Source organism: Ptychodera flava, chromosome 21 (genome assembly GCF_041260155.1).
Source record: "Ptychodera flava strain L36383 chromosome 21, AS_Pfla_20210202, whole genome shotgun sequence".
NCBI lineage: Eukaryota > Metazoa > Hemichordata > Enteropneusta > Ptychoderidae > Ptychodera > Ptychodera flava.
This window is the reverse complement of record NC_091948.1, coordinates 3,203,630-3,230,651: the sequence shown is the minus strand read 5'-3', so window position 1 is coordinate 3,230,651 and position 27,022 is coordinate 3,203,630. Positions and strand designations below refer to the sequence as shown.

General features: G+C 39.9%; 3 protein-coding genes across 4 annotated transcripts in view; all 3 read left to right on the top strand.

Moving 5' to 3' along the window:
- Positions 1-6,859, top strand: part of LOC139121106 (serine-rich adhesin for platelets-like) — a 28,413-nt gene extending 21,554 nt beyond the window's left edge. Inside the window, exons 21-27 of one of the 2 annotated variants that reach the window (XM_070685745.1) lie at positions 740-899; positions 1,139-1,312; positions 1,872-2,032; positions 2,430-2,654; positions 3,355-3,384; positions 3,947-4,009; positions 4,319-6,859. In XM_070685745.1, the coding sequence (XP_070541846.1) occupies positions 740-899; positions 1,139-1,312; positions 1,872-2,032; positions 2,430-2,654; positions 3,355-3,384; positions 3,947-4,009; positions 4,319-4,734 (1,229 nt within the window). In that variant the 3' untranslated portion in view covers positions 4,735-6,859. Of the gene's footprint in view, positions 1-739; positions 900-1,138; positions 1,313-1,871; positions 2,033-2,429; positions 2,655-3,354; positions 3,385-3,943; positions 4,010-4,318 lie in introns of both variants that reach the window. The other variant, XM_070685744.1, reaches the window with a different exon arrangement.
- An 8,026-nt stretch (positions 6,860-14,885) lies between these two features.
- On the top strand, positions 14,886-20,584 carry LOC139122168 (serine-rich adhesin for platelets-like). The gene is made up of 2 exons (XM_070687587.1): positions 14,886-19,241; positions 19,343-20,584. The coding sequence occupies exons 1-2, from the start codon at positions 14,886-14,888 to the stop codon at positions 20,582-20,584; spliced, it is 5,598 nt and encodes a 1,865-aa protein (XP_070543688.1).
- The window catches only part of LOC139121107 (uncharacterized), a 26,864-nt gene continuing 18,452 nt past the window's right edge, over positions 18,611-27,022 (top strand). The window contains exons 1-9 of the mRNA XM_070685746.1: positions 18,611-20,576; positions 21,003-21,293; positions 21,488-21,655; positions 22,770-22,914; positions 23,179-23,284; positions 23,842-23,986; positions 24,714-24,788; positions 25,726-25,872; positions 26,248-26,463. Of these exons, the coding sequence (XP_070541847.1) occupies positions 21,185-21,293; positions 21,488-21,655; positions 22,770-22,914; positions 23,179-23,284; positions 23,842-23,986; positions 24,714-24,788; positions 25,726-25,872; positions 26,248-26,463 (1,111 nt within the window). The 5' untranslated portion in view covers positions 18,611-20,576; positions 21,003-21,184. The remainder of the gene's footprint in view (positions 20,577-21,002; positions 21,294-21,487; positions 21,656-22,769; positions 22,915-23,178; positions 23,285-23,841; positions 23,987-24,713; positions 24,789-25,725; positions 25,873-26,247; positions 26,464-27,022) is intronic.

Genomic DNA, 27,022 nt, shown 5'->3' with positions numbered 1-27,022 from the left:
TGTCAACACCAATGGAGAAGGCGACGATTTCTTACTGTCTGCAGTAGTACATGTGATCCACAATGTGGTTTGTGGTTCGATACACGGCGAGGCCCCTCGAAGCGTTAGTAACAGAGGAAGTTCGACAACAAATTTTGATTTCTTACCCTTTAAAATAGTCGTGCTGTGATTGGCCATCTACTGTCAGTCCATGATTGCTTGAAACATTTAAATTCGGGTATGCTGATTGAGCCAATGAGTGTAAGGCAGTTGTTTTTAGAAAGGGTCGTTTCATGTTGATAGCACGGGTCCCCTCGGAAATCGTACCGCAAAATACACAGAAGCTCAATTTTGACGCAAAGGAGATAACAGGTATGAATTAAGAGATGTGAGGAAGCCATCATTGCTGGTTTATTGAATAAATTGTGCCTTGTTGCGTGGAAAATCGGTCTGCGAACTCTGCGATATGTCTGTATCGCGGCCGTTCTGTCTTCGTACTTCCTATCCTTTTTATGTGACTGTGATGTGATCTCAATGTTTGGCCTGTAATAGTTTTATGAAATGCCTCTGAACGTTTTGAAGTGGTTGTTCTTGTTTTTATTGTTCTTTGGTACGACCCAGAAATCTCCACAGCTGCGTTCATTTCATAAAGTGGCTCAAGGGTGGTTTTGCAGAACGCTAATTTGAAAAATGCTGGAGAAGAGGGACTAGCTTTTCTTTCTGTCAGTGATTGACCGTTATTGAATATATTCCTTTGCAGATGGGTTTTTGGATGTCATGGATGAGGTCATTCAAATATACAGCACCGATTCCGATGCAATCATCGACTCGGAGAGTTCAAGCATTGTACTCGAGAAACTTCAAGCAATCGGAAGTGGTTTGGATGCTCAGTATAACTCCGCCATGTTAGACAAGTCTCGGTAGGTGCTGTCCACGTGTGTAACCTTTCGCGTTTCATGAATATGTTCAAAGACCATAGAATGCATTGGTTTCACGTTCGTGTTTCATGACATTAAAAACCCGTATATAATAAGATTACGGCTTGTCATTTTACTTAAAAACTAATGATAGCACTCATCGACTTCTGCGTAACCACCATCCATGATATCGATAGGATCATGACCCGTCTTAACTCAACATAAACGACTTTCACCCACAGTACAGCGACGGATAATATGATTAAGTCCCTATTGCGTGGACAGAGTTTGGGCGGAGGAGCCACTCAAATAGCGTCCACAGGGATGACTATCTCCATCGAGAAGAACGTCCTTGACAGCAGTTTCTCGTCAGCTGGAGGTGCCGTCATAGACTTCGGATCCGAACTGCAAAATACGTGAGTACGAATAGACACACTTCCGACCTATCATGAATTATGGGTAACGTGGGTCAGGCGTAACAGTCGGCCACATTTAACCTCGCCGTGGGTCTTCGTAAGCTCGCTTTCATCTTTGTACATGTTGTAACCATGGAGGTAATCTCTTCCTAGCTCCATGTTGTAACAGAGACTCTCCTTTGCGGAAATTCATCGGGGAACTCTCAGATGAAGCGAAATTTCATCATGGGATCTTTATCTTCACACAAACTTTTTAGTCTGTGGTGTTCTGTACTCTAACCGTCTCGCGGACAGTGTCATTTGTGTGCAGATGCGGTTATTGCCTCTGACACAATACATTTCCTTATTATTTTTCCCACCTTCAAGAATTCCGCTACAATATTTATGCCTTCTGTGTGGATTATCTTTATCAATTGTCAGTTCTATTTATGCCAAATATAACAGAAAGTGCCTCAACTATTCAAAAAACAAGCCAATTCAAATCTGAGCATTGTATTTTATTTATTTATGTGTTTATTTATTTATTTATTATTTTTTGTTTGTTTTTATTACTGTACAGATATACGGCAGCATGGACATGTGACAGCGGTACATGTTCGGGTGTTTCCGTCAAAACCCAGCACTATGACACCGGCGTGGACTACCGATCAACCACCGATGAAGATAAAAACTCAAGAGCTACTGACATTGTATCGGTGGAACTGGCGGATCCTGATTCAGGTAAAGAAAGAACTGCCCGGTACTTTGCAAAACAGCAAATGTGCAAAGTTAGAAAAGTAAAGTAAATGAAACAGGCACGTTTTTCACAGCAACAGCTTTTAAACCAGTTAAGGCAGACTGCGTTTCTGTCTAAACAAGCGAAGTAATCCACCTTGATGTAAATGAGTGAATAAAATAATTCAGAGGCACTGCTATTTGAAAAATCAATGAAAAAGTCTTTTTTTCAGTGCTTGCCGCAGTGAAGACATCGGTTTCTGACTTCAATTACCACTTCAAAACAACATATCAAAATGTTGAACGCTTGTCAAGCTCCTACACTGATCTCTTTAGATTTTCTTTACTAGCTTTCAAAACCGCAATATACTCATTGACTAACTTTACAACCTTACTCGTCTAGATGCAACCCTCAACGTTACGGGCCTGACCACCCCTATCAAAATGAACTTGACCATCAACAGTCCAGACACCTCTAAATTCTACACTTGCAAATACTGGGATGAAGATACCAGCGCGTGGTCGACCAGTGGTGTCACCACAGTAGAGATTGACAGTTCTACCGTGGAGTGTCAGATGAACCACTTGTCTGAGTTCGGTGCCTTTTCTTCCGATATTCCGAGCACAGGTGAGATAGATCGGAAATTATATGAAATTTGCAGAATTATCTGATTATTTTATTTTATTTTATTTTTATTTTATTTATTTTCCATGTGATGTCTGTCGTCGTTTCAGTCTTATTTGGTGTACAGGATTACATTATCGATAGTTTTTATTTTACGGAGAACACTTCTTTCAAGGGATGAAATCAACTTTTTGCAATGTCTTTGATGGCTGAGGAATACTATGCTATCAAAATATACATGTAATTTTATAATCAAGTCATTCTTTACAATGATTTTGGTTTATCGCACATTTACGTGACTTTAAAAGAAAGCTTATTTACTGTAACTTTTGACCATTTTATTTCGTTCGTGAGCTCCTCGTATCAGCCGAATATCCTTGAATACTCCAGGAAACATCTTGAGACAGTCGGTACCTGCCTTGTAAATACGGTACAATGTGTGCTATACACGTTGTTATTGTTGCCAAGAAAATTCAAGTCTTTACTGCAAGGAAGAGTAGTCAATCAGCAATAAAAATCAATTTGAAGGTTACACCTGCCGTATTGACTGGCTGTGTACTAGTTATGTCCATGTTGTAAGGGGAGCAGACCAATGTAAAATAAGTCAAATTGGTAGCGTAGCCGTTACTGGTGATACACTATAAGGTTACATCGCATGAGATTTGTCAACTTTACCAATTCGTCAATCTTGTTTTACTTACAGTTGGACCTACGACGGCTGCAGCAGTTACAGGTATTCAAACGTTTCCTCTTACAACACAATTAATACAAATACAATACAAAATAAAATATAAATGTTTCTGTGCTGCCTAAAAACAGTCCAATGGACGCTCACGTTCTACACTGACGAATAATGTGTATCATAAGTTATCAATGCGAGATTTCTAATTCGTTCGGCGTAACGTTTTCTCTGTGACTGTCGACTATAAATTACCAAGTAATTCCCTTGATGTGTGCAAGTCCGGTCGAATTAAGGGCGTCTCCATTAACTGTTCTTGCCTTCCCTAGGTTACACCGAGTATACGATAAAATCAACCAAAATAGGCAAAATTTTGATCAACTTTTGTTATGTTAAGATGGAAATTCTATTCTAACTTTTGAACTTAATGTTTGCCCTGTTTTCGTCTGTCACATGACCAGTCAACATATCGGCATATCATGCAAAATTTTCTTCCGGCGTTATCAGCTAAGATTCCACATTTTCTTTGTAAATAATGGAAATATTTTTAAAAATTGCAGTGTTTAACCCTAAAAGCATTCAGATTTTTACCGATCAAAACGTCTTTATTTAGCAGGAGCAGCAACAGGATCGGCTACAACAGTTGCACAAACAACGGACGATGTCGTCATAGCAACAGGTATGTAACTATATCAGCCATCCTCCTGAGATTCTCAGCTTCAAGTTTCGTCTTTAAAGATAGTAATGACTCATTTTAGCTTACCATGAGACAAATGTGATCAGTTTCTGCAGCTTTGCCACTTGTCGCCGAACAAAATAATCAAAAGGGTTCTACCGTTGTAATGTTTTTCAAAACATCACCTTGGCCTTAACACCACAGGGATAATGTGTTGATGATTTCTATGGTATGTCTCAGGGAACAATGCAATGTCAACCGTAAATTATAACACCAGGTAGCAATAACTGAGGTTCTGTCGTTTACTTCCAGCGCCTTCCGATGGCCTCAGCGATGGAGCGATCGCAGGTATCGCCGTCGGCTCCGCCGTTTTTGTCGCCATCGTTGTCATTCTAGTCGTCGTCGGGGTCAAAATGGCGAAAAAACCCTCGAAAGTCACCAACGATGTCGAAGACGGCACCCCAAACCCTGCCCTAGAACCCGAAGAACAGGTAGAAATGTTGCCACCTCCGGGCAACAATAACGCTGCCAAGGAAGACACAGCCGCTGCCGATGATGGCGCAACAGCCGACGCGCCATCGCGTCCGCTCACCTCATCTCACGCCGGAGGAACAACTCCAGTCGACAGACCAGACACAGAAGTGACCCTCGTTTCGGAGGGAGACTCCGCACCACAATCTCGGCCACGCTCATCAACAAGTGCGACTCTCTCAACACATCACGTGTAATAACTGATTATTGCAAGAATAATTCATAAATGACGGGAAATGTCGCTTTCTTCACAGTCGTAATTTCATATTAATAAACAGCGCATTGGGCATACTGACACACATCTACGCATGCTCATTGTAATGACAAATGCACGAACAATCGAATAAACTGACATGCATATAAACACATGGTGACACATGCACTCCAACTTTGAAATATGATTTTATCGAATGTATTTGTATCATGTATATAGAAATGTAACATATTATGCATATTAACAATTATATTATATCATTTGTCTCGTGTGCCTCCTTCAGTGTGAAATAATTCGATTGTAGATAATGACTTTTGATAAAAGTCATACACAGAAAAGAAAGTTATATATTGAGTCGGGCATTTCAACAACATTTCTTTTATTGTACATTATATCAACGAGAAAAGGAGGGCTTCCATCAAATCTCGATGATATTGCATGGCAGTCACGTGTGAACAGCAAAATATATATATGTAAGATTTCAATTCGTGAAACTGTAGAAATAGACATCAGATTTGTACATAACTAATCCTTATTTAAGAGTCATAGTACCATACTTCGATGTTTGTCATCTTGATGGAACAACATTTACATGAAATGCGTGAAATTGATATTTGTCACACGCGCGAAGATTTTTGTAATATTTTTTATCGTCTTTTAAAAAGAAATTACGTAGTATGTGGACAAGCAATTAAATGTGCTAATTATTGTATTTCCGTCCATTAATTATCTCAAGTGCTGGTTGTGAGTGTTTAACATATATTTAATTATGTATTTTGCAATGTGAAACATAGATTTGACACAAGATTTCTTGCCCCCAACCCCGATATCACTGCGTTTATTTGAATACGCACATCCGGGCACTGTCCTATACTATACATCTGCTTGCGAGGCTATGATCGCCTTGATGGGGCAAAATTATGTAATATTTTTCTTATTTTGTACCTCTAAGCGTTTGTGTGCATACCTGTGAGTGTTTATGTGTACAAAACCGATCATTATCGGTACAGCACATGTGACCAGATATCTTTCACTACTTTCCCGCTTGTAGAGCAAGCAGTTGGAAATTAATATGGTTCGAAAACGTTCATAAAGTACAGACTGATAGGCAATGAAAATTGACAAAATCTAAGCATTATTTTGGCAGGACATGCAATGGTGATACTGTTGTCTAACCAGGGAGATTACACGCACTCTCAAAAGGATAAAATCGCCCCTTACTATACATCTGCTTGTGCGGCTATGGTCGCCATGGTGGGGCAAAAACAATGTGTGATATTCTGCTGATTTTTTTATCTGTGAGTGTTTCTGTGCGTTTCGCAACGCCATTGCTGTAAAGTAAAAATAACTGGTTAAGTTTGAATGTAAGCTGTACTTTGTTGTAGGAATTTGACTCTATGTTCGTTAAAGGGACAACGTCGCTGTGTTTGTACACTAGTTCAGTGCATTTTGTGTTATACAGTTGGATAGAATTTCCATCATTTAAAAAAAAGTTGAAAGAGAGACTGATAAAATATATTCGCTGCTTTTTTTACGGACAACATCGAAAAGACAAAAATTATTGTATATGTTAAAACTAGACCAGGGTGGTGATGGTTGGACAGGCAAACTAAACACCTCCTGGTTCAGAGAGATGATAACTATACTTTTTATATCCAACACTGGCAGCAATACATGAATCAATGGTCATGACAACATCTAGTATATTTTTTACAAACATCAGCGACTTTGTCCTTCATAATGAAGGCAAATCGAACAATTTGCTTGAATCGGACTGAGTTACCTGAGCACCGTCTATCATAAATGTACTGAGATATGACATCTTATGTTGTTGTTTTCTTTGACTTTGTATTTTTTACTCATTGGGTCGTTAATTGCTACTAGCATTCACACTTTTGTAAGATTTTTGACGTGTTGAACACTCGCTAAACTCTTGGAGTGATTTACTCTGACTTATTTCAAGAAGAAAGTAGCCGGTAGAACTAGACCCTGATAATTTAAAACCAATGAAAAGAGTTCCTATTCAAAGTGTACAGCAGGACTTTTGTGTAATATACAACTGATGACAAGTAGATGCAGAAAATAAAACATATTTATATTTGTATCAAGTTTGACAAGGTGTGAAATCTATTTTGCTTCAGCGATGAAGCACATGTTATAGCTGACCATACTAGTCTCGTGACCAAATCACGTTCTACGAGGTTGTTGGCTTGGGTCATACGAGACTACCCACAATCCAATTGGAGATCAAATCAAGGTGTATGCTGTTAGAATCGTGGACCCCTGAGCAAAAACCCATCAATGTATAGGAAGGGGTAGTTTACCGCCATAGAATGCGCCTTAGGGACAGATATTCGGATTCTTAAATTTCTGCTATACTGTTCTGGTCTACCACTTATGGGGATTCATTCTAAAGATTTTTGAGTAAGAAAAATTTTACCGACTTTTTTGAAATTCAAAAAATATTATTTTCCCCGAAAAGTTGGAATGACGACCATTTTGAATATCAAATATCGGTAAATATTAGTTTATTTCTTTATCCACCACTTTGCACAGTGACCCTTGAGTTTTATGCTTGATTTGGTGACAGAATGGTCGAAAGTTTCACCAGCAAAGTTTGAGCACAAGCTCCATTTTCGAGGCGTATACTATAGGCCCTACTACCTTAAGGTAATATGCATCTCGAAAGTGAAAGACTCAAACTTTTGCTCAAACTTTCCTCAAGGAATCTTTCAATCATTCTCTTTCAAAATCAAGAATAAAAATAGGGGGTCACCGTGCAAAGTTTGGTACTAGAGAAACAAATAACCTAAGATTTACCGATATTAGAAATTCAAAATGGCCGCCATCCCTGTGTTAACTCTATGGCGAAAAATAAAAATTTTCGAATTTCAAAAAACTAAGCCGATGAAAAGTTTTCTTTCACCAAGAGCTTTAAAATGAACCCCCACATGTGGTATATCAGAAGAGAATTGTAAAAGTTTTAGAGTCCGAATGTCTGTCCCCGAGGTGCGTTCTACCTTAATCATAGACTCTTGAGAAGATCTCGAGGGTATATGGTACAATTAATACTGTCAAAGTCTCCTTTCTGGTCGACAGTTTTCACAAGGTGACCCAAACGATAATCCAATGAGATTTCAAAGGTCAAGGTGTTTATAGAGTTAAAAGGGCTGTCTGTTGACTAGTCAGAGCATATAAAAGCGTTGTAGCATTGGTCTGTAAACCCATGCAACCCCATTGGCTAATTGTTCTGTCAATCCCATAGTGGTTGAAGAGACATCATCATATGATTTTACTACTGTACACAAAGAAGCTTACAGAGTTATATAACCTGATGACGAATAAGTGTTCTGCTAATGGCTTTTTCGTGCAATCTATATCGTAATAAGGAAATGACGATAAAGTGGAGTTCAATGCAATCACACAATTATGTTAGAAATATAAAAGCACGATGTATGCTTTGCATGTAGTTTTCTTTAAATATTTAAATGTATTTCAAAACCTTTACCAAGTACTAGTCCCTGTGTCTGATTGTCTTTCAAGCTGACAAATTTCACATTCTATAATGGAACACTAGAAGAGAAAATTTCAACTTAAGCGTACGGTCTTTCTGGTCCCAGAAGATGATGTTGATTTCATTATAAATACAACTTGAAGAGCGAGCTTTATTGAAGCTATATTAGCTGTAAATTTTGATGTAATTTTCCGACAGTTTAGCACTTTGTGAAATGTAGATTTTTTTTCTACTCCTGAAATCGTATTGAAATTCGCAGCGCCCCACTTGTCTACAAAACTGGCATTTCATATTTCGAACTGTATTATTGACAAAGTAATTATAGTCTGGACTAAGAATCATGATCATTTGTTCAAACAAAATGCACAGTGTGCACAATGTTATTATGTCAACTATGCTTATACTTTGTATTCCAACATTCTGAGAAGATGTAATTGGTTCAAGAACAACATGTTTCAGCTATAGCCCTTTAAAAACACAAAATCCATATAAATATTAAAGTTTTCTTTTCAACTAAAGTGTTACGGGTAGTCGGTAAACTGAGTTCTCTATTATTGTTCACAGTGTTTCCCTGTGGTAATTAATATCTGACATTGCAAGACAAAAATTAATACCTTTCATACTTAATTTTTTACTTGGAAAAACTTGAAATGTGCATATGGCTGCCACACTCGATTTAATTTAAAACAGAGCTTTTGCATAACATGAATCTACCATAGACGGGAGAAGTTGTAACGTCATGGTGTATTTTAATATAGTTTCTCGAAACATTACCTTATACATGGTTTCTCTACAATCACGACTCACCACACACTGATTAGCAGTTTTATTTTATTTTTTCAAATGTCTTTCGTAAGTATTAATTACCATTATGCCCAGTTGGCCAATGATCGACATAGCAGCAAATTTAAATCTAGAAATTCCTGTTTATCAATACTTTGTCAAATATTTATTGAAATTTCCGATTTTCATATGCATGAACAGTTGAATATGAAAATTTGCACATCTTATAAAAGCATGGAGTCGCAAACCTATAAAAAAGCACATTACAACTTGGCGAGAATCGAATACCCTTGCATGATATTGCGTTTGTCTATGAAGTACTTGCTCTGAATCATGCCACGACTCCAGCGTTTAACTCCACCTACCCTGAGACAACACGGCAATTGTTTGATCTTAATAGCTATGGCACATTCTCTCTATTCAATCCGTTTTATTCTGAACTGTACGAACAATGGCGGCTAACGTTTTCTAGTTTCGCTTTGACGATTAGTACAGTCATGTACAATAGACATGAACGTCGCACAGCGTGATCTCTGTGCTATTATTTACTCCAATGATGACGTAAAACGAGTCGTCCGATCATCTATAATCCCGCCAATTTTATCGCGAGCAAAGGCGCCATCGTCACGGTCATTTTTCCCGTCCACATCACCGTGATCACCTTTCAAACTTATGCGCTATTTCAGGCAACATAGTAATTTTTCCATTCGAATTACTGTCTGTCTTTCTTTTTTACAACGTTTTTAACAATGTACCGTACGACACCATCAAATTGTCCTTATTGCTTCGTAACAGCAACTGTGGCAGGCACTGACTCGAGTTTCTCAGTATATGGTTCTGTATTATTTTTTAAAAACTCGATAACACAGAACCATACTGAGAACTCGGCAGTAAAAGTTACGGTTCAAGTTCCGGCACACACATGCTGTAATGTCGAACTTTACCCCATCAAAGTTCTATGCTACTGATTCTGTGATGCAATAATTAGCTGCTTGTTGATTTTGCACCTACTTTATTGCACTGCAGATAAGCATCGCCCGTGGATTCTGTTCCAGATATACCAAAATAGACTGCAGTTATTTTCTGTATAATTGATTGTGGGTAGTTAAGAAAACATGCCCATGGCGTTTGCTTACAGGGAGTTTGAACAAGGCTGGAACACAAAAGGAAATGGTTTAGATCTATTTAACCTTTGAACTATTCAACCTTTGATTTTTGGGGGCATGTGTAACATGTGTAGCATGTGTGACATTGTGTAAATGTAAAACACCAAAATGGATTTCTTAGTGCAATTACAGTAAACTTTAAGAGTGAAAAAGCTTGGAAGCGCTTCCTTCTGGTCGGTGTTTAAACCACAGCGACTACTACTACAAAGGACTAGTTTTATCTTTAACACCTGAAGGTCGTAGCAAAGAGAAGGGTACATTGTTAATTTGGATATGCTAAATATGCAACAAAATCAACAAAGCGAGAGAAAAAAATGCTGATTTTTTATGAACGACTTACATCGTTTGTTGAAGAAATATTCTGAGACATGTGTTTCTGGCAATCCCCCATGCCCTGCAAAGTTTTCCATTTTTACAACAAAAATCAGTCTACATAGTGTTCATTTTATGATTTTAGGAATTGTAATAGATTGTGATGTTAGCCCAATGTGAGATTTACTGGGCAAAAAGCATAACAGAGGATGTTGTTATGATGCTTTAGGGTCCCTATGCTTGTCGTCAACTGCTTGAGAGGCGCCCTGTGGCATGTAGAACGCGGATCAACATTTCAAGACTTTCGCTGCCGTGTGACGTGTAGGCTTTGAAATGGAGAAGTAATAGGATTAACTTTAAAATCTCTGAGAGATACTGAGAAGAAGAAGCAAGCTAATGTTAAATCTTTGGACTAGAGTATTTTCCTAAAAAGGAATAAGCTATCTTTAAACATGGTTGTGACGAGGAAACATTAAAAAGCCAGTGCTGAAGTGATTTGGTTTATCTGCAGAGTGACATCTCCAGGGGAGACAGGTGCCCCTGGTAACTGAAGAAACCGCCATCAATATTTGTAAACGGAAGGTAGACACACAGACAAAAAAGTGCAGGTCATGGATAAGCAGTGGATGGAAGTGTCGGCGGCGTTTTGTTAATATCACAGTTAATTGATCGGATTTTTTAGTGTGATTCTTGGTTGAAAGATTAAGTCAAGCTTCGAAATGTCCTTGGATATTAGGGAGGGGGAGTTAGCAGAAAAGTTTATCCAAACCGTATTCTTGTCAGGAAGGGTGGCGATTTTTCTCGCATCAAACTATCGGGAATTTTTTTTCCAGTAGCGGGCGGGAAGAAAGCGAATTTTTCTCAGAGTGCAATTTGTACAAAACCCAATCAGGTCTGTATGGAGTATGGAAGAGGAACATCAGGAGTTTTCCTTTTGGGGTATGGGAAACCTTGAGGGCGGAAGGGTAAAGTTTCCAGATATAAGGGAAGCTATGTACAACGACTTTCATGACCCGTCAAAACGTTTAGTTGATTTGTCTTCAAAATTAAGTGGAACTATGATAAAATTTACACACGGCACTCTTAACTACAGTATCTTGAAAACTGGCTTCAGTTGGTTGTCTCTGACGATTATTTGACAGTGATCATGATCGGCTCGAAATGTTGACTTTTTTGCAAAAAAATCCCCTCAGAAGACATTTGGAATTTTCTCGACCAAGGAATCAAACTTGCGCGTCAAAACTAGTGGTGTTTCTCAGTCATGTCACATGAAAGAGCGATATTTGAAGATTTGTTCATGTGGTGACCACGTGCAACGATGATAATCATGCTTGATTAGAGAAACATTTTTTGCTGGGGGGGGGGGTTTGCCTGGTTAATCTTGGACGTAGAAGAAAGGCACGTTTAATAATAATATTTAATAATAATATTTAATTCTTAAATTACAACCTTCGTTCTCAACCTTTGTTCTCATTTCTACAAATACATTACCTTCATGTATGTTAGGACTACAGGACTGGTTCAGTTAGTGTTCATTGTGAACAGCGTGACCGGAATGGTGTAATTTTTTCGTACCCTTTCGGGGAAATCACATCACAATACCCTCCATGTGGGTTGAGGGATTGTGACCACATGGCAGCATCGTCACATGGAAACAGAGTAAAAACCAATTCTAAACTAATTTGATTTATCTGCACAATTACAAATCAGAAACTATTTTAATGTGCAAGATACAAGACCGTGCTTTCGCCATGGATATTTGTTCCATACTTTATCTTCTTGACAAATGAAAAGTTCATAATTTCATCTTCCATACCCTACTTAAGGCAAGAATACCCAAGGTCAATAACCTCGAGGTTATGGCATCTGTCTGATGGCCGGGCAACAAAATCAAAACTGTTGGAAGTTGAGTCGGTTGCCATGATTAACTTTGTGTTGAACTATCATATTGTGTGATTGTTGTCGGAGTAAATAGTCACTGGATTGTACCACAGCGTAACTGATGTCCATGTTTACGCTATGATACTGTCCCTGGGAATGACTTTACATGTTGGTTGTATCAGCGTGGAATGCGAATCATTACGGTATTAGTTCTATCATATTCATCAAGCAAGAAAGGAAGTCTAATAATAATGATAGTATATAATAATAAATCGTCTCCTAAGGATTAAAGAACCACCACACTCCTCGTGATATTGAGATCGCTGTGGCCTTTATTGCGATAGCTTTGAGTGCTTGTGCAGAACATATTTGCACGTCAAAGTATTTACATACTTTAACTATCCAGATACTTTTAGTTCTAGAGAAAATTCAGCATAGTAATGCAATGGGGATGTACTTTCTCGAAATTCTTAAAGCAGCGTCAAGAACTCGTTCATTTTGTTCGGTGATTTAAGCATGGACGGGGCAGTGAATTTAAAGAATGCCGGATTACATAAAGGCGGTAAACAATTTGTTTACGTTCCAAGACACTTGACTGGCTGTGTTGATTCGAGTTTTCTTAGCTATGCAAATATCCTTTCTCTGAGCAATACGCCTTCGCGACGGGACTGTATGTCCATGGTACTGTAGGTAGAAAACACACCAGACAAGAAAGGCGGTCTTGTCGATGTCACGCCTGCTTCCTCTACGACAGACGGTCTAACGATTGAAATAAAGCAAAAACCCAAAACTCCCTTAAAGTTACAGATCATGTTTGTGTTACAGCTAAGGAGCGAATGGCTTCTTTTACAAAAAATCGTAATGTCAGATGATCACTGCATATACTTCTTTGAGATTTCAAAGTGAAAGTGATTACGCCACCGTTTCAACCACTAAAGTCATCTTGCCACTGAACATATCATTATGATAATATATATTTTAAATGAAATATTCAGCCCCATTCTCACCTTAGCACGCGAGTATTAGTGCTAAAATGCATGCTACGCTTTGATTTGAGACCTTGATGGTATCTTTCTATTTAAATTGATATTCATGTAACTAGTGACAATTTAAAAATTAAGCAAACTTACAACTGGATATTTCTGGGAGGCAGGAGAGATGTGACCTGATTGGCTGGAAAACATTTCGTTTAGTTTAGTCAAGGCTCACCTGGATGAAAATCTAAAAAGATTCTGGTGGTCATGGTTGGTCAGTACAAGATTTTAAAAATACGTCTCTTTTCCCTTTCAAGTAGATGACAAAGAGATTTTGCAGAGGAAATACAGCGTCTGTCGATCACAGACTTTCAAATGTCACTTGTCACAATCATGTATTCTTAGTTCAGCACTAACAGTCCAACAAACGTATCACTATTTTCAAATAATTTTATGTGATGGTGAAAGTCAAGGAACACTTCTCTGAGAACAGCCATTCATGAGAAACCATTTAGTCATCAATTCAGGGTATTTTTTGGTTTTGTTTCTTTTAATGTGCTTGATTTTTTATCTCGAGTAATATTAGACAGTTTGAATAGCACGTGATCAAAAAAGTATGTGTATATATATATATATATATATATATATATATATATATATATATATATATATATATATATATATATATAATACATAAGTATGAATAGGAAATACAGTCTGACACATCATAAGCCAATTAAATTTTAGATCACTGACATAGGAGTGTGACAGGCCCTTAACATATCCGTTCTGGACAGCTACGATTGAATAAGGAAACAATCGATAATTCTATCATGGCCTTGGTAATTTTGAGTTTGAATGCAATAATTACCCGGACACGGCTGTAAGGTACATGTCGTGTGACCCGGACAATAAAAGCGTTTCTACTTGACAGCGGAATGTTTGAAATTTTAACGTAGAATCCCCAAGGGTGACAGATGGTATGGCTACGTCACAGATTAGTTGAATCCGTGCTCTTTCCGTTACATGCAAGGTGCTGACATGAGCAGTTGCACAGGATGATGTAAACCCATCGAAGATGAACCTATGCTCATAAAGCATTGATGGACCTCACACGTAATCACGATGTCCAATGGACACTCTCGATAACCTAGTTACTGTCCAAATGTTATGAGCCAGATTCAACGTTCTGATTCAGAGACAATGCCGTTGCCAATTGTTTAAGCCGCAGATGAAAGGGGCTGATGGGAAATGAATAGACATTATATTGACACAATCATTGTCCTCCCACTAAGACGTTTACTGAATAACGTCTTTCAGATTTAGATCATATAACTGTTATCTGCCCAAAAGACACTGCAGTAGTTTGAATGCACGACCGTACACAATTTGGCTGCCGTGTCTGTCGAGGAAGAAACTGGTGCGTGGACGAAAAGGGGCCGAAACTATAAGGTACAACTTGATTTACACTTCAACGGAAAACTACATACATAATATTAACTTTATGGGTATGAGATATCGGCAGATCATTATTGTGCTGTGTTTTACCATCTTAAATGTGTGGGATGTGAACGTCGCTGGAAACAGCTCTGCTGGTCAAAGCGTGCAATCAAGCGAAGGTGAATCACAGCATGGCAGTCAGCAAAGCGACGTGGCGTTACCATCCTTGCCTTCTGATCAATCACATCGACGTGAAGCTAGCAATTCCGAATCCTGGCAGTCAAATTCACTGACCAACACTCAACATGGTGATTCGCTCTCACTTTCTTGGCCGTCCCATGGGCATGGTGATTCCGAGGAAAATTCTGCCTGGCCTTCAGAGGAGTCACACAGTAGCAAAGCTCGTGGTTCAGAATCCTTACCTTCAGACCTCCCTTCTATCGGTAAACAGAATGATCAATACTCACTTTCATGGCCTTCTGATTGGTCTCAAGGTAGCAAAGTTCATGGTTCAGAATCCTTACCATCCGACTTATCATTCCTTCTAAAACCAAGTGATGAAAATTCACTTTCCTGGCCATCTGATTGGTCACAAGACAGCAAAACCCATGGTTCAGAATCCTTACCTTCCGACTTATCATTCCTTTTTAAACAAAGTGATGAATATTCACTTTCCTGGCCATCTGATTGGTCACAAGGTGTCAAAGTTCATGGTTCAGAATCCTTACCATCAGACTTATCATTCCTTCTTAAACCAAGTGATGAATACTCACTTTCATGGCCGTCTGATTGGTCACAAGACAGCAAAGCCCTTGATTCAGAATCCTTACCATCAGAATTATCATTCCTTCTTAAACCAAGTGATGAATACTCACTTTCATGGCCTTCTGAATGGTCACAAGACAGCAAAGCCCTTGATTCAGAATCCTTACCATCAGAATTATCATTCCTTCTTAAACCAAGTGATGAATACTCTCTTTCCTGGCCATCTGATTGGTCACAAGACAGCAAAGCCCTTGATTCAGAATCCTTACCTTCAGAGTTATCATTCATTGATAAACAAAATTCTCTCTATTCGCTTTCCTGGCCTTCTGACAACATTCCAAGTGATTTAGAGTCTTTGCCGCCAAGCTTTTGGGAAACGAGCAAACTCAGTGATCAAAACTCACTCTCTTGGCCGTCTGATTCCGGCACTCTTTTGACCGATTTGCTCACTGGTAGTGAAAGTGCTAAATCTGTACACTCGTGGCCTTCTGATCTGTCTATTGAAAATATGAAGAGCCAAGAAAGCAACTTTCATGGCGATTCATGGCCTTCTGACTTTCCTTCCAACAATCAAGTAAGTGATCTCAAAGCAGGCTCCTTACCTTCTGACATAGCTTCTGAGAATCATTTAAGTGATCTTAGATCGGATTCTTTTCACTTACCTTCTGACGTATCAAATGATAGTTTCCACGCTTTGCATGAGTCCTCTGTGTTGTCTGACACAAATTTCGCAAGCGGAGTCAGTGAGAGCCATTCAGACCCAGGATCACACTTCACAAGTCATGAGAGTGGAAGCCATGCAGACTCAGCATTATCAGACTTACATGCAAGTCAAGGAAGTGACAGCCATGCAGATTCAATATTATCCCACTTACATGCAAGTCAGGGAAGTGAGAGTCACGCAGACTGGGTACCATCAGAATTACATTCTGCAAGTCAAGGAAGTGACAGCAATGCACACTTAGCATTATCAGACTTCGATGATAGTAAAGGAAGCGACAGCCATGCAAACTCAGCATTATCGGACTTCCATGCAAGTCAAGGAAGTGATAGCCATGCAGACTCAGCATTATCAGACTTACACGCCAGTCAAGGAAGTGACAGCCACGCAGATTCAGCATTATCAAACTTGCATGCAAGTCAAGGAAGTGACAGCCATGCAGATTCAGCATTATCAGACTTACATGCAAGTCAAGGAAGTGACAGCCATGCAGATTCAGCATTATCAGACTTACATGCAAGTCAAGGAAGTGACAGCCATGCAGATTCAGCATTATCCCACTTACATGCAAGTCAGGGTAGTGATAGTCAAGCAGATTGGGTTCCATCAGAATTACATTCTGCAAGTCAAGGAAGTGAAAGCCATTTAGACTCAGCATTATCAGATTTACATGCCAGTCAAGAAAGTGCCAGCCACGCAGATTCAGCATTATCCCACTTACATGCAAGTCAGGGTAGTGATAGTCACGCAGATTGGGTACCATCAGAATTACATTCTGCAAGTCAAGGAAGTGCCAGCCACGCGGACTCAGCATTATCCCACTTACATGCAAGTCAGGGTAGTGATAGTCACGCAGATTGGGTACCATCAGAATTACATTCTGCAAGTCAAGGAAGTGCCAGCCACGCGGACTCAGCATTATCCCACTTACATGCAAGTCAGGGTAGTGATAGTCACGCAGATTGGGTACCATCAGAATTACATTCTGCAAGTCAAGGAAGTGCCATCCACGCGGACTCAGCATTATCAGACTTGCGTGCAAGTCAAGGAAGTGACAGCTATGCAGATTCAGCACTAGCATACGTGCATGCTAGCCAAGGAAGTGATAGCCATGTAGACTCGGACTTACATGCCAGTCAAGGAAGTGCCAGCCACGCAGATTCAGCATTATCAGACTTGCATGCAAGTCAAGGAAGTGACAGCCATGCAGATTCAGCATTATCAGACTTACATGCAAGTCAAGGAAGTGACAGCCATGCAGATTCAGCATTATCAGACTTGCATGCAAGTCAAGGAAGTGACAGCCATGCAGATTCAGCATTATCAGACTTGCATGCAAGTCAAGGAAGTGACAGCCATGCAGATTCAGCAGTATCAGACTTGCATGCAAGTCAAGGAAGTGACAGCCATGCAGATTCAGCATTATCAGACTTGCATGCAAGTCAAGGAAGTGACAGCCATGCAGATTCAGCATTATCAGACTTACATGCAAGTCAAGGAAGAGACAGCCATGCAGATTCAGCATTATCAGACTTACATGCAAGTCAAGGAAGTGACAGCCATGCAGATTCAGCAGTATCAGACTTGCATGCAAGTCAAGGAAGTGACAGCCATGCAGATTCAGCAGTATCAGACTTACATGCAAGTCAAGGAAGTGACAGCCATGCAGATTCAGCAGTATCAGACTTGCATGCCAGTCAAGGAAGTGACAGCCATGCAGATTCAGCATTATCAGACTTGCATGCAAGTCAAGGAAGTGACAGCCATGCAGATTCAGCAGTATCAGACTTACATGCAAGTCAAGGAAGTGACAGCCATGCAGATTCAGCATTATCAGACTTACATGCAAGTCAAGGAAGTGACAGCCATGCAGATTCAGCAGTATCAGACTTGCATGCAAGTCAAGGAAGTGACAGCCATGCAGATTCAGCATTATCAGACTTACATGCAAGTCAAGGAAGTGACAGCCATGCAGATTCAGCATTATCAGACTTACATGCAAGTCAAGGAAGTGACAGCCATGCAGATTCAGCATTATCAGACTTACATGCAAGTCAAGGAAGTGACAGCCATGCAGATTCAGCATTATCAGACTTACATGCAAGTCAAGGAAGTGACAGCCATGCAGATTCAGCACTATCAGACTTACATGCAAGTCAAGGAAGTGACAGCCATGCAGATTCAGCACTATCAGACTTACATGCAAGTCAAGGAAGTGACAGCCATGCAGATTCAGCATTATCAGACTTACATGCAAGTCAAGGAAGTGACAGCCATGCAGATTCAACATTATCAGACTTACATGCAAGTCAAGGAAGTGACAGCCATGCAGATTCAGCATTATCAGACTTACATGCAAGTCAAGGAAGTGACAGCCATGCAGATTCAGCATTATCAGACTTGCATGCCAGTCAAGGAAGTGGCAGCCATGCAGATTCAGCATTATCAGACTTACATGCAAGTCAAGGAAGTGACAGCCATGCAGATTCAGCATTATCAGACTTGCATGCAAGTCAAGGAAGTGACAGCCATGCAGATTCAGCATTATCAGACTTACATGCAAGTCAAGGAAGTGACAGCCATGCAGATTCAGCATTATCAGACTTGCATGCAAGTCAAGGAAGTGATAGCCTTGCAGATTTGACATTATCAGAATCGCATTCAGCAAGCCAAGGAAGTGACAGTCATGCAGACTCAACATTATCAGACTTACATGCAAATCAGGGAAGTGACAGTCATGCAGATTCAGTGCCATCAGACTTAGATTCTGCAAGTCAAGGAAGTGACAGCCATGCAGATTCAGCAGTATCAGACTACATGCAAGTCAAGGAAGTGACAGCCATGCAGATTCAGCATTATCAGACTTGCATGCAAGTCAAGGAAGTGATAGCTATGCAGATTCAGCATTATCAGACTTGCATGCAAGTCAAGGAAGTGATAGCCTTGCAGATTTGACATTATCAGAATCGCATTCAGCAAGCCAAGGAAGTGACAGTCATGCAGACTCAACATTATCAGACTTACATGCAAATCAGGGAAGTGACAGTCATGCAGATTCAGTGCCACCAGACTTAGATTCTGCAAGTCATGGAAGTGACAGCCATGCAGATTCAGCATTATCAGACTTGCATGCAAGTCAAGGAAGTGACAGCCATGCAGATTCAGCATTATCAGACTTGCATGCAAGTCAAGGAAGTGACAGCCATGCAGATTCAGCATTATCAGACTTACATGCAAGTCAAGGAAGTGACAGCCATGCAGATTCAGCATTATCAGACTTGCATGCAAGTCAAGGAAGTGATAGCCTTGCAGATTTGACATTATCAGAATCGCATTCAGCAAGCCAAGGAAGTGACAGTCATGCAGACTCAACATTATCAGACTTACATGCAAATCAGGGAAGTGACAGTCATGCAGATTCAGTGCCATCAGACTTAGATTCTGCAAGTCAGGGAAGTGACAGCCATGCAGATTCAGCATTATCAGACTTGCATGCAAGTCAAGGAAGTGACAGCCATGCAGATTCAGCATTATCAGACTTACATGCAAGTCAAGGAAGTGACAGCCATGCAGATTCAGCATTATCAGACTTGCATGCAAGTCAAGGAAGTGATAGCCTTGCAGATTTGTCATTATCAGAATCGCATTCAGCAAGCCAAGGAAGTGACAGTCATGCAGACTCAACATTATCAGACTTACATGCAAATCAGGGAAGTGACAGTCATGCAGATTCAGTGCCATCAGACTTAGATTCTGCAAGTCAGGGAAGTGACGCCGCTGGAAACTCGCTGGCTTCCGATATTGCTGGTGGTTCTTTGTCATCAGACACAAATCTTTCAGATTTATTATCTGCAAGTCAAATAAGTGATTTTGTTGCAGAATCTCTGTCTCTCTCCCATGTCTCTGAGGGTAAATCAAGTGACTTTACAGGAGATTCACGGTCAACGGGATCAGACCTAAACTCTGGAAATCAAATAAGTGACTCGTATTCGGACTCTGTTCCTTCTGACGTACTCTCCATAAACCAATTAAGTGTCGAGTCCTTGCTATCACTCAGCGATGACGGTTTGTCTTCCGAAACATTAGACAGCAGCAATCCATTTGAGTCAGTCATCTCCGAGGGATCTCAGGACAGCTTTCAAAGTGATTTCGGTTCCCTTGAATCATTGTTCTTAAGCTCTGATGGACAGATTGATGGTCAACTGTCGGACTCTGGACTACTCAGCTCTTCAAATCTTGGTTCGGAAGTACTTTCATCGTCTGTTGTTGGTAAGTGATAAAAAGTGTCCTACAATAAGCGTTTTATATAAACTTTGTACTAAACTTTGTACTAATCTTGGTACACGTATCTGTGAAATATAGTTTAGTATGCTATTTATTTATGCTTTGTGTAAATCATTTTTACGAGTGTCTTTTCTATATTTCCTGATATCCAATGTTATGTGTGATTGTCATACATATAGACATGAATCATGCTGTTGCCTCACGACATTCCATCACGTTACATCTGTCAAAAGTTATCTTTTCCCGGACTTATGTCAACTATAAATAGTATCCTGTCATAGACAGAAGGCTACATGAAGAACAGAACACCCTCGGTCATTCTTGAAGGCATAGCAGTTTTCGTAGTTTGGGTATCTTTAAACTCCATCTTAATAATTTTACTAACGAAGAATAATGTTTTACTCCTGATAGAGGTGTGTCTGGGAATCACTGACTGTGCTGGTGTATGTAATGGCGCTGCAAGTACGGACTGTGCCGGAGTATGTAATGGCAACGCCACAGAGGACTGCGCTGGAATATGCAACGGTGGGGCTTACATCAACAACTGCGATGAATGTGTCGGCGGGACAACGGGAAGAAACAGTGACTTTGGTATGGATAGGTGCGGGCTTTGCAAGGCGGCCAGTGACTACCGTATCACTTGGGATTGCTACGGAACTTGTAATGGGACGGCATTCGTAGATGACTGTGGTGAATGCGTTGGTAAGTCTATAAATTTTAGATAATTGTTCGATGCGTTATTAAATCAGCAACAGCACACTACCCTTGTTTCAAGATCTGCGACAATTGTTTACATTTTTTACATATACCTATTATCCTCGTCTAGGTTTGAGCATAATTACGCCTGGTAATATAGATTTTATGTAAAACTTTTATGCTGTTTTTCTGTTTATTAGGCGGAAATTCTGGACTTGAGAACGATACCAACAGTGGTCGTCTAGACTGCCGTGATATCTGTGATGGCGGATGGATACGAGACGACTGCGGTTATTGTGAACCTTCCGATGGAAGTAACAGCACCGCCAGCAAATACATGGACTGTTCCGGCACATGCGTGTTACCAGGTGAGATCGTGAATCCCAGAAGTGTGACCGCATTTACAACAAGTGTGACCGACTCTTACAACACTTCCTTTCTTGGCCAGAAATACCACAACATTATCAGGGCCTCTTGTCATAGCCAGTTAAACTGTCCATAATCATACTCTGTGGTATATATAACATCGGGGTCACACCTGGCTGGACATCAAAACATCTACATGTATTAATTCAAATAACGATCTTAAAGATTAAATTAATTGAAATCATGAGACTGCCCTTTGAGAAGCGCGCAGGCCTGGAATAAAAGTTTATCGCATCTAATGAATATCAAGAAGCAAGTAGTTTCTGCTGTAAAGTCAGCCTCCATTGTCTGTCGACACATGGATCGATTACTCAATGTATTTTCTAAACGCCAACCACGATGATACAGTACAGAATATGTAAGCTTTACATGTATACTAGGTTGAACGCCACGAACACGTACCAAACATGACAAAAAGTTGGCGTTGACTGATAGCAGGGGTATATTCAAATTGAAAGAGTTCAGTAAACAGACGTAGACTTTGAAGTCCAAGAAAATTTTCCATCTAATTACGATCCTCAACACACTATGACCTAATTTACGTCTCGTTTAAACTAGATAGTCTGATATCTCCGTTGGTCACGGCTACCCGCTCCATTTGTCCATTTTCCGACAAAGTTGAACAGCGAATGACAAGGCTATCATCCAACGTTCCAATTCTATCGCCCGGCCAATAAACTCCTGACGTAGGGCAAATTGTAACCAGCTCTCGGATATATAAACCAATATATTCAGGCAATATTATTATATTAGAAAACCGACAACTTTAATTTGTTCGGTAATAGGATTGTGTAATTATAATACCAAAGAAGTTTGACGTCAAATAACCCTGTCGTGGACAGACCAACAGGATAACACACAAACTGCTCGGAGGTCAGGTCATCATCGAAATCTCTCAATGTCGGTCATTTGTGAATTATTATCACTGTAGCACGCCACTGCCATGTTCAGGTTCATGTTTGTGCGAGGAATACGAAACATATTTTACGTCAAAGTTAACATGACTTTTGTTCATTCGCTCCCATAATCCTAACTCCGTCTTTGTAAACTCATCAGGTTTTGACAGGGCATATGAGAACGATTGTGGCATCTGTGTTGGAGGCAGCACTAACCTCACGGACGATGCAGGCAAAAATGACTGTGGCTGCAACGGTGTTGTCAGTGCCACGTCGTGCTTAGGATGTGACGGTGTAGCCAACAGGTGCGTTGCCAAATTTTAAACTTTTTATAACCCGCTAGTTACGTACCAAGAATGAGTAAACGGTATACATATGTCGATGTGCTAATAGCGTACATCACACGTGTTGTATATTCTGTAGACATCTCACGATGAAATTTTAAACAAGTTGGCTAGGCATTTATTATTTTTATCGGTCGTCGTGAAAGATATCTTCAAACTGTAAGGCAAAAACTGAATATTGTTCTTTCACTCTGGATTTTTTAAACTGCTTATCGTCCATCGCAGTGGTAAAACTTTCGATACCTGTGGTGTATGCGGAGGCAACGGGACAGACTGCGTTGGTGTTGGTTGGGTAGTGCCAGATTTTATACCCGCCGATACAGAAATAGAGGTAAGCTATTCTCATGCATAATTTGTCTTGTTCAGTGGCAGAGTTTAAGGAACTGACTATCACAGTAGTTTGCGTTCTCCGGGATGAAAATTAGAAATAGAGTTAGAAAAAGTTTATTGTCCATAAAATGGAAAATCGAGTTTTTATCACTCGCAGTAAAGTACATACAATAAAATACAAAATAGTTAAAAAGGCAGACAATAGACACATTACAAAGACACTGTTGATCAACAGCATATGAAAGTGGTTTGAATAAAAATAGTGGTTAAGAACCTAAAAGTGAGTTCAACTTATGCTGTAGGGTTTAAAATACATATTGCTGACGGTATGAAGGTATTTTTATAAAAAATATTCCAAGTTCTTTGCTCTCGATAATCTTCTCCCAGATGGAAGTTACTGGAATTTGGACACTATCATTAAGAATTGAACGTGGGCTACCAAACCGGATAATAGGGATGGTTTGCCTCTTCGATCATGCTGTAGACTGTACAGGGTCGCTCTTTTATTTCCAACAGCTGTGATACATATATTTTTATGTCTTTCGTATCCTAATACAGTTGATTATTACTGGCGCTGGATTCACCGTGGGGTCAACACTAGTCTGTGTATTTGAAAGCAGTGACGGCACGAAAACTGAAACGGACATGCTAGCCTATACAAACACAACTTCAATCACTTGCATGTCACCCGCACTGGCTTTAGGTGAGTCATATTTCACAAAACGAAAAAAGTGGTTTTAATAGAATTTTTTTATTACCTTGATCTCATGTCATACAAGGTTATCAGCATCTGTAAGCTTAACTTTCGAAATTTGTGGCTTTTTTATCGCTTTTGTGAAATACAGCTTGTTAGAATGCCAGTAATTCGCCTCTTAAAATTTCTTCATCAGATGGCAATGTTTTTATTGCTCACGAAACGATCGTTTTTATGCCCGAATACTGAGAAATTCGACCGTCGAGGTTGTTTTGATTTGATGAGTTTTTAGTGGTTCTGTTCTTATTAGGAGTTCACCGAGAACCTGTAGCTGAAATCGGCAACAAAAATTACCGAAAAAATATGTTTCAGATATCACCAGCACTGCGATTTAAATACACTCGCACTTTAGCGATAATATCACAATAAAACAATAAGGATTATATTGGCATGCATTCTCACTTCTTTGCTCGTCAACGAGCTTGATGGAGAAGAAGAAGAACAAGAAGAAGATGAACACTATATTGTGTACATTTTGTCAAATGTATACAATGTTCCTGCATTATGAATGTCTGGCACTATGTCATAGCGATCGGTACAGTCAGAAAGGGTTAAACTCAAAACTACACATGAGATATCATTTATTTATCCCTTCATTCCTACTGCCAGCTGTACAAAGCACCAATACAAATCTTTTAAGCACCAGTTGATTTTATCTGATTTTTCTCCCGAATAGGTAATTACACCGTTACTATTCGCCGTGATAGTGATCAGCCTACAAACATTGGAGCTAGCCTTTTAACTTACCAAGGTGTGTAAATATCGTTTAGCGTACGTTTCTTTATACACTAGATGTAGGATAAAAGATACTTCGAGTGACCTGCCTTTTACTGTTTTTTTCCTTAGCCAGAAAATGGAATCTTTGTATACTTGTAAACCGATTATTGTCTTTTAAGCCCTCTATAATTCGAAGAACTATGCGGTCTAAGATCATGTTGGCTCGCTCGCTTCTCAATGCCATTTCTTCTTTTAATTTTTACGAGTAATACCTTTGAATTGGCCTTTCCCGGTGCGTCTGTCATTTCCCTCTCACACTGTTCGACTTAATTTACTGTCAATTTAGCCGGTCCGTAGGTCATTATTATTAGCCGTAACTTTGTCACCCTTTCTAGTTCAGTCAGAGTTTTAGTTGTCTCGCCCAAGACAAGTGTACTCTCTCTCTCTCTCTCTCTCTCTCTCTCTCTCTCTCTCTCTCTCTCTCTCTCTCTCTCTCTCTCTCTCTCTCTCTCTCTCTCTCTCTCTCTCTCTCCCCCCCCCCATGTGTCTGCCATATGAAACACTGCATAGTAGAGAGAGTACAATACGGTAATGTAGAAACGCCGTTGTTTGGAAGACTGTATTTGTCTACCACGCACGGCGAAAGTGATCGCCTCATCTCACCATGACGATGCCTACCCGTTTTCTTGTTTATCGGTTCAAACACCTGTTGCGCAAATTGTCCCACAAAGACTTTCAATGCATGTTTGCCTTTGACGGCTTAAGTTAGGCTCTTCCGTGCAAACAGTGAAGCACAAAAGCTTGAGAGTGGACCGTTATATTCAAAATAGCTATTCTGCAATTAAGTGACAGTCTTAATATTGCACACTGAGTGTAAATATGCAGCAACCTTCGCAATTGTTGATTCTGCTCTTCCATAAATAGAATATGTCGACTCATATTTGGAAATCTCTGACGTATATTCTTTTCAGATGTAAACGTGACTGATTTGACTCCGCTGGAGATTGACCTGGACACCAGTGTATCCAGCATAACGGTGACTGTCACCGCCACTGCGGGAGCATTCAGTGAAATCCGAAACTCGTCGTATGCCGTGCCGTCGCTTATACTTACGGGCAGTAGGTGGCCTTATTAAAGTTTGAAAGTGAAAATCACAACAAAAAATATCAGTAGTACTCCCTATCAAAATGGACATTTGTGCGAGATCAGGCAATTCCTCATGTGGAAGAAGTATTAATTTTTCAAGTTCTTCAAGTTTGAAATGAATTATTTAATTTGAAATGATCTATTTCGTGGTATTCTAAAACAGAATTAACAAACTTGGAGAAATTATGAAAGGACTCCTTAAGAATTTTTAGTATTTACTCTTATACTTGCCCTAGCCTTTTCTGGGACTATGCCCAGTTTAAATTTAAAAATTTATTTCACGATATAAAGAATGAAATCTGTTAACCTCCGTCAAGAACTCAGTGTCAGTTACGACTTGCTTTTAGGTATATTGAGCGGCGGCCAAGAGACATACACTGGTCAATTTATCTCGGACGAAGAGATGGAATTTGACGTGGCGATGCCATCCACCTCGTGCAGGCTGTCTGCCATGCCGTCGGTGAATGGTTATACAGGGCTCGGAGACACAGGCGCCAACCCCATCGAAATCACCGTCTACGCAGTTGCCCCGTCTATGGAGTCTGCGCAGTTTTCTGACAACGGTAGGTCACAGCGTCACTGTCAATGATGGCACATTGCCAATTACAGAGAGATTAACAGTCCTGTCTCTTCGACGTTGCGCAATCCCTCCCTTTCACCAGGAAAAAAGACAAAAGCAAACCCGCCAAAACAAACACCTACACTATTTAATGCTCAATTTTGATACCCTATGCAAACTGAGAAAGAATGTATTATGCAGTACAAAATATTAAGTAGTCCTTAAAGTATTTCCTAAGTTTTCACAGAAGCCACATTTCGCCGATGGGTGTTGAAGGGTTTCCAAGGACTTTTAAACATGTCTTGAAGTTAAGTGAAACTACTCCGTGGTCCAGCAGAATCAAATGAGATTGTGGCTTCATTATGTAAAGAGCAAAGTTAATCTTTGCATTTGGGGTTCTTCTTTCCCACTTATTCCTTGTGTATTGGCCTCACCCAGTAATTTGAAACAAGGGAATTAAACCATTTTCTGCCTGTGAAAGGGTTGAAATAGTTTTGTGTTTCTGTACCTTGTGCAATTAGTTTTTTTTTCAAATCTCTGTCAACGGCTGTTATGCAAACAGC

What these genes read in the sequence shown, in the direction of transcription:
- LOC139122168 (XM_070687587.1), top strand. Translation starts at nt 14,886, where the DNA reads ATGGGTATGAGATATCGGCAGATCATTATTGTGCTGTGTTTTACCATC. An exon ending in CTTGCATGCAAGTCAAGGAA is followed by an intron (nt 19,242 to 19,342) that starts GTGATAGCCTTG and finishes CATGCAAATCAG; the next exon opens with GGAAGTGACAGTCATGCAGA.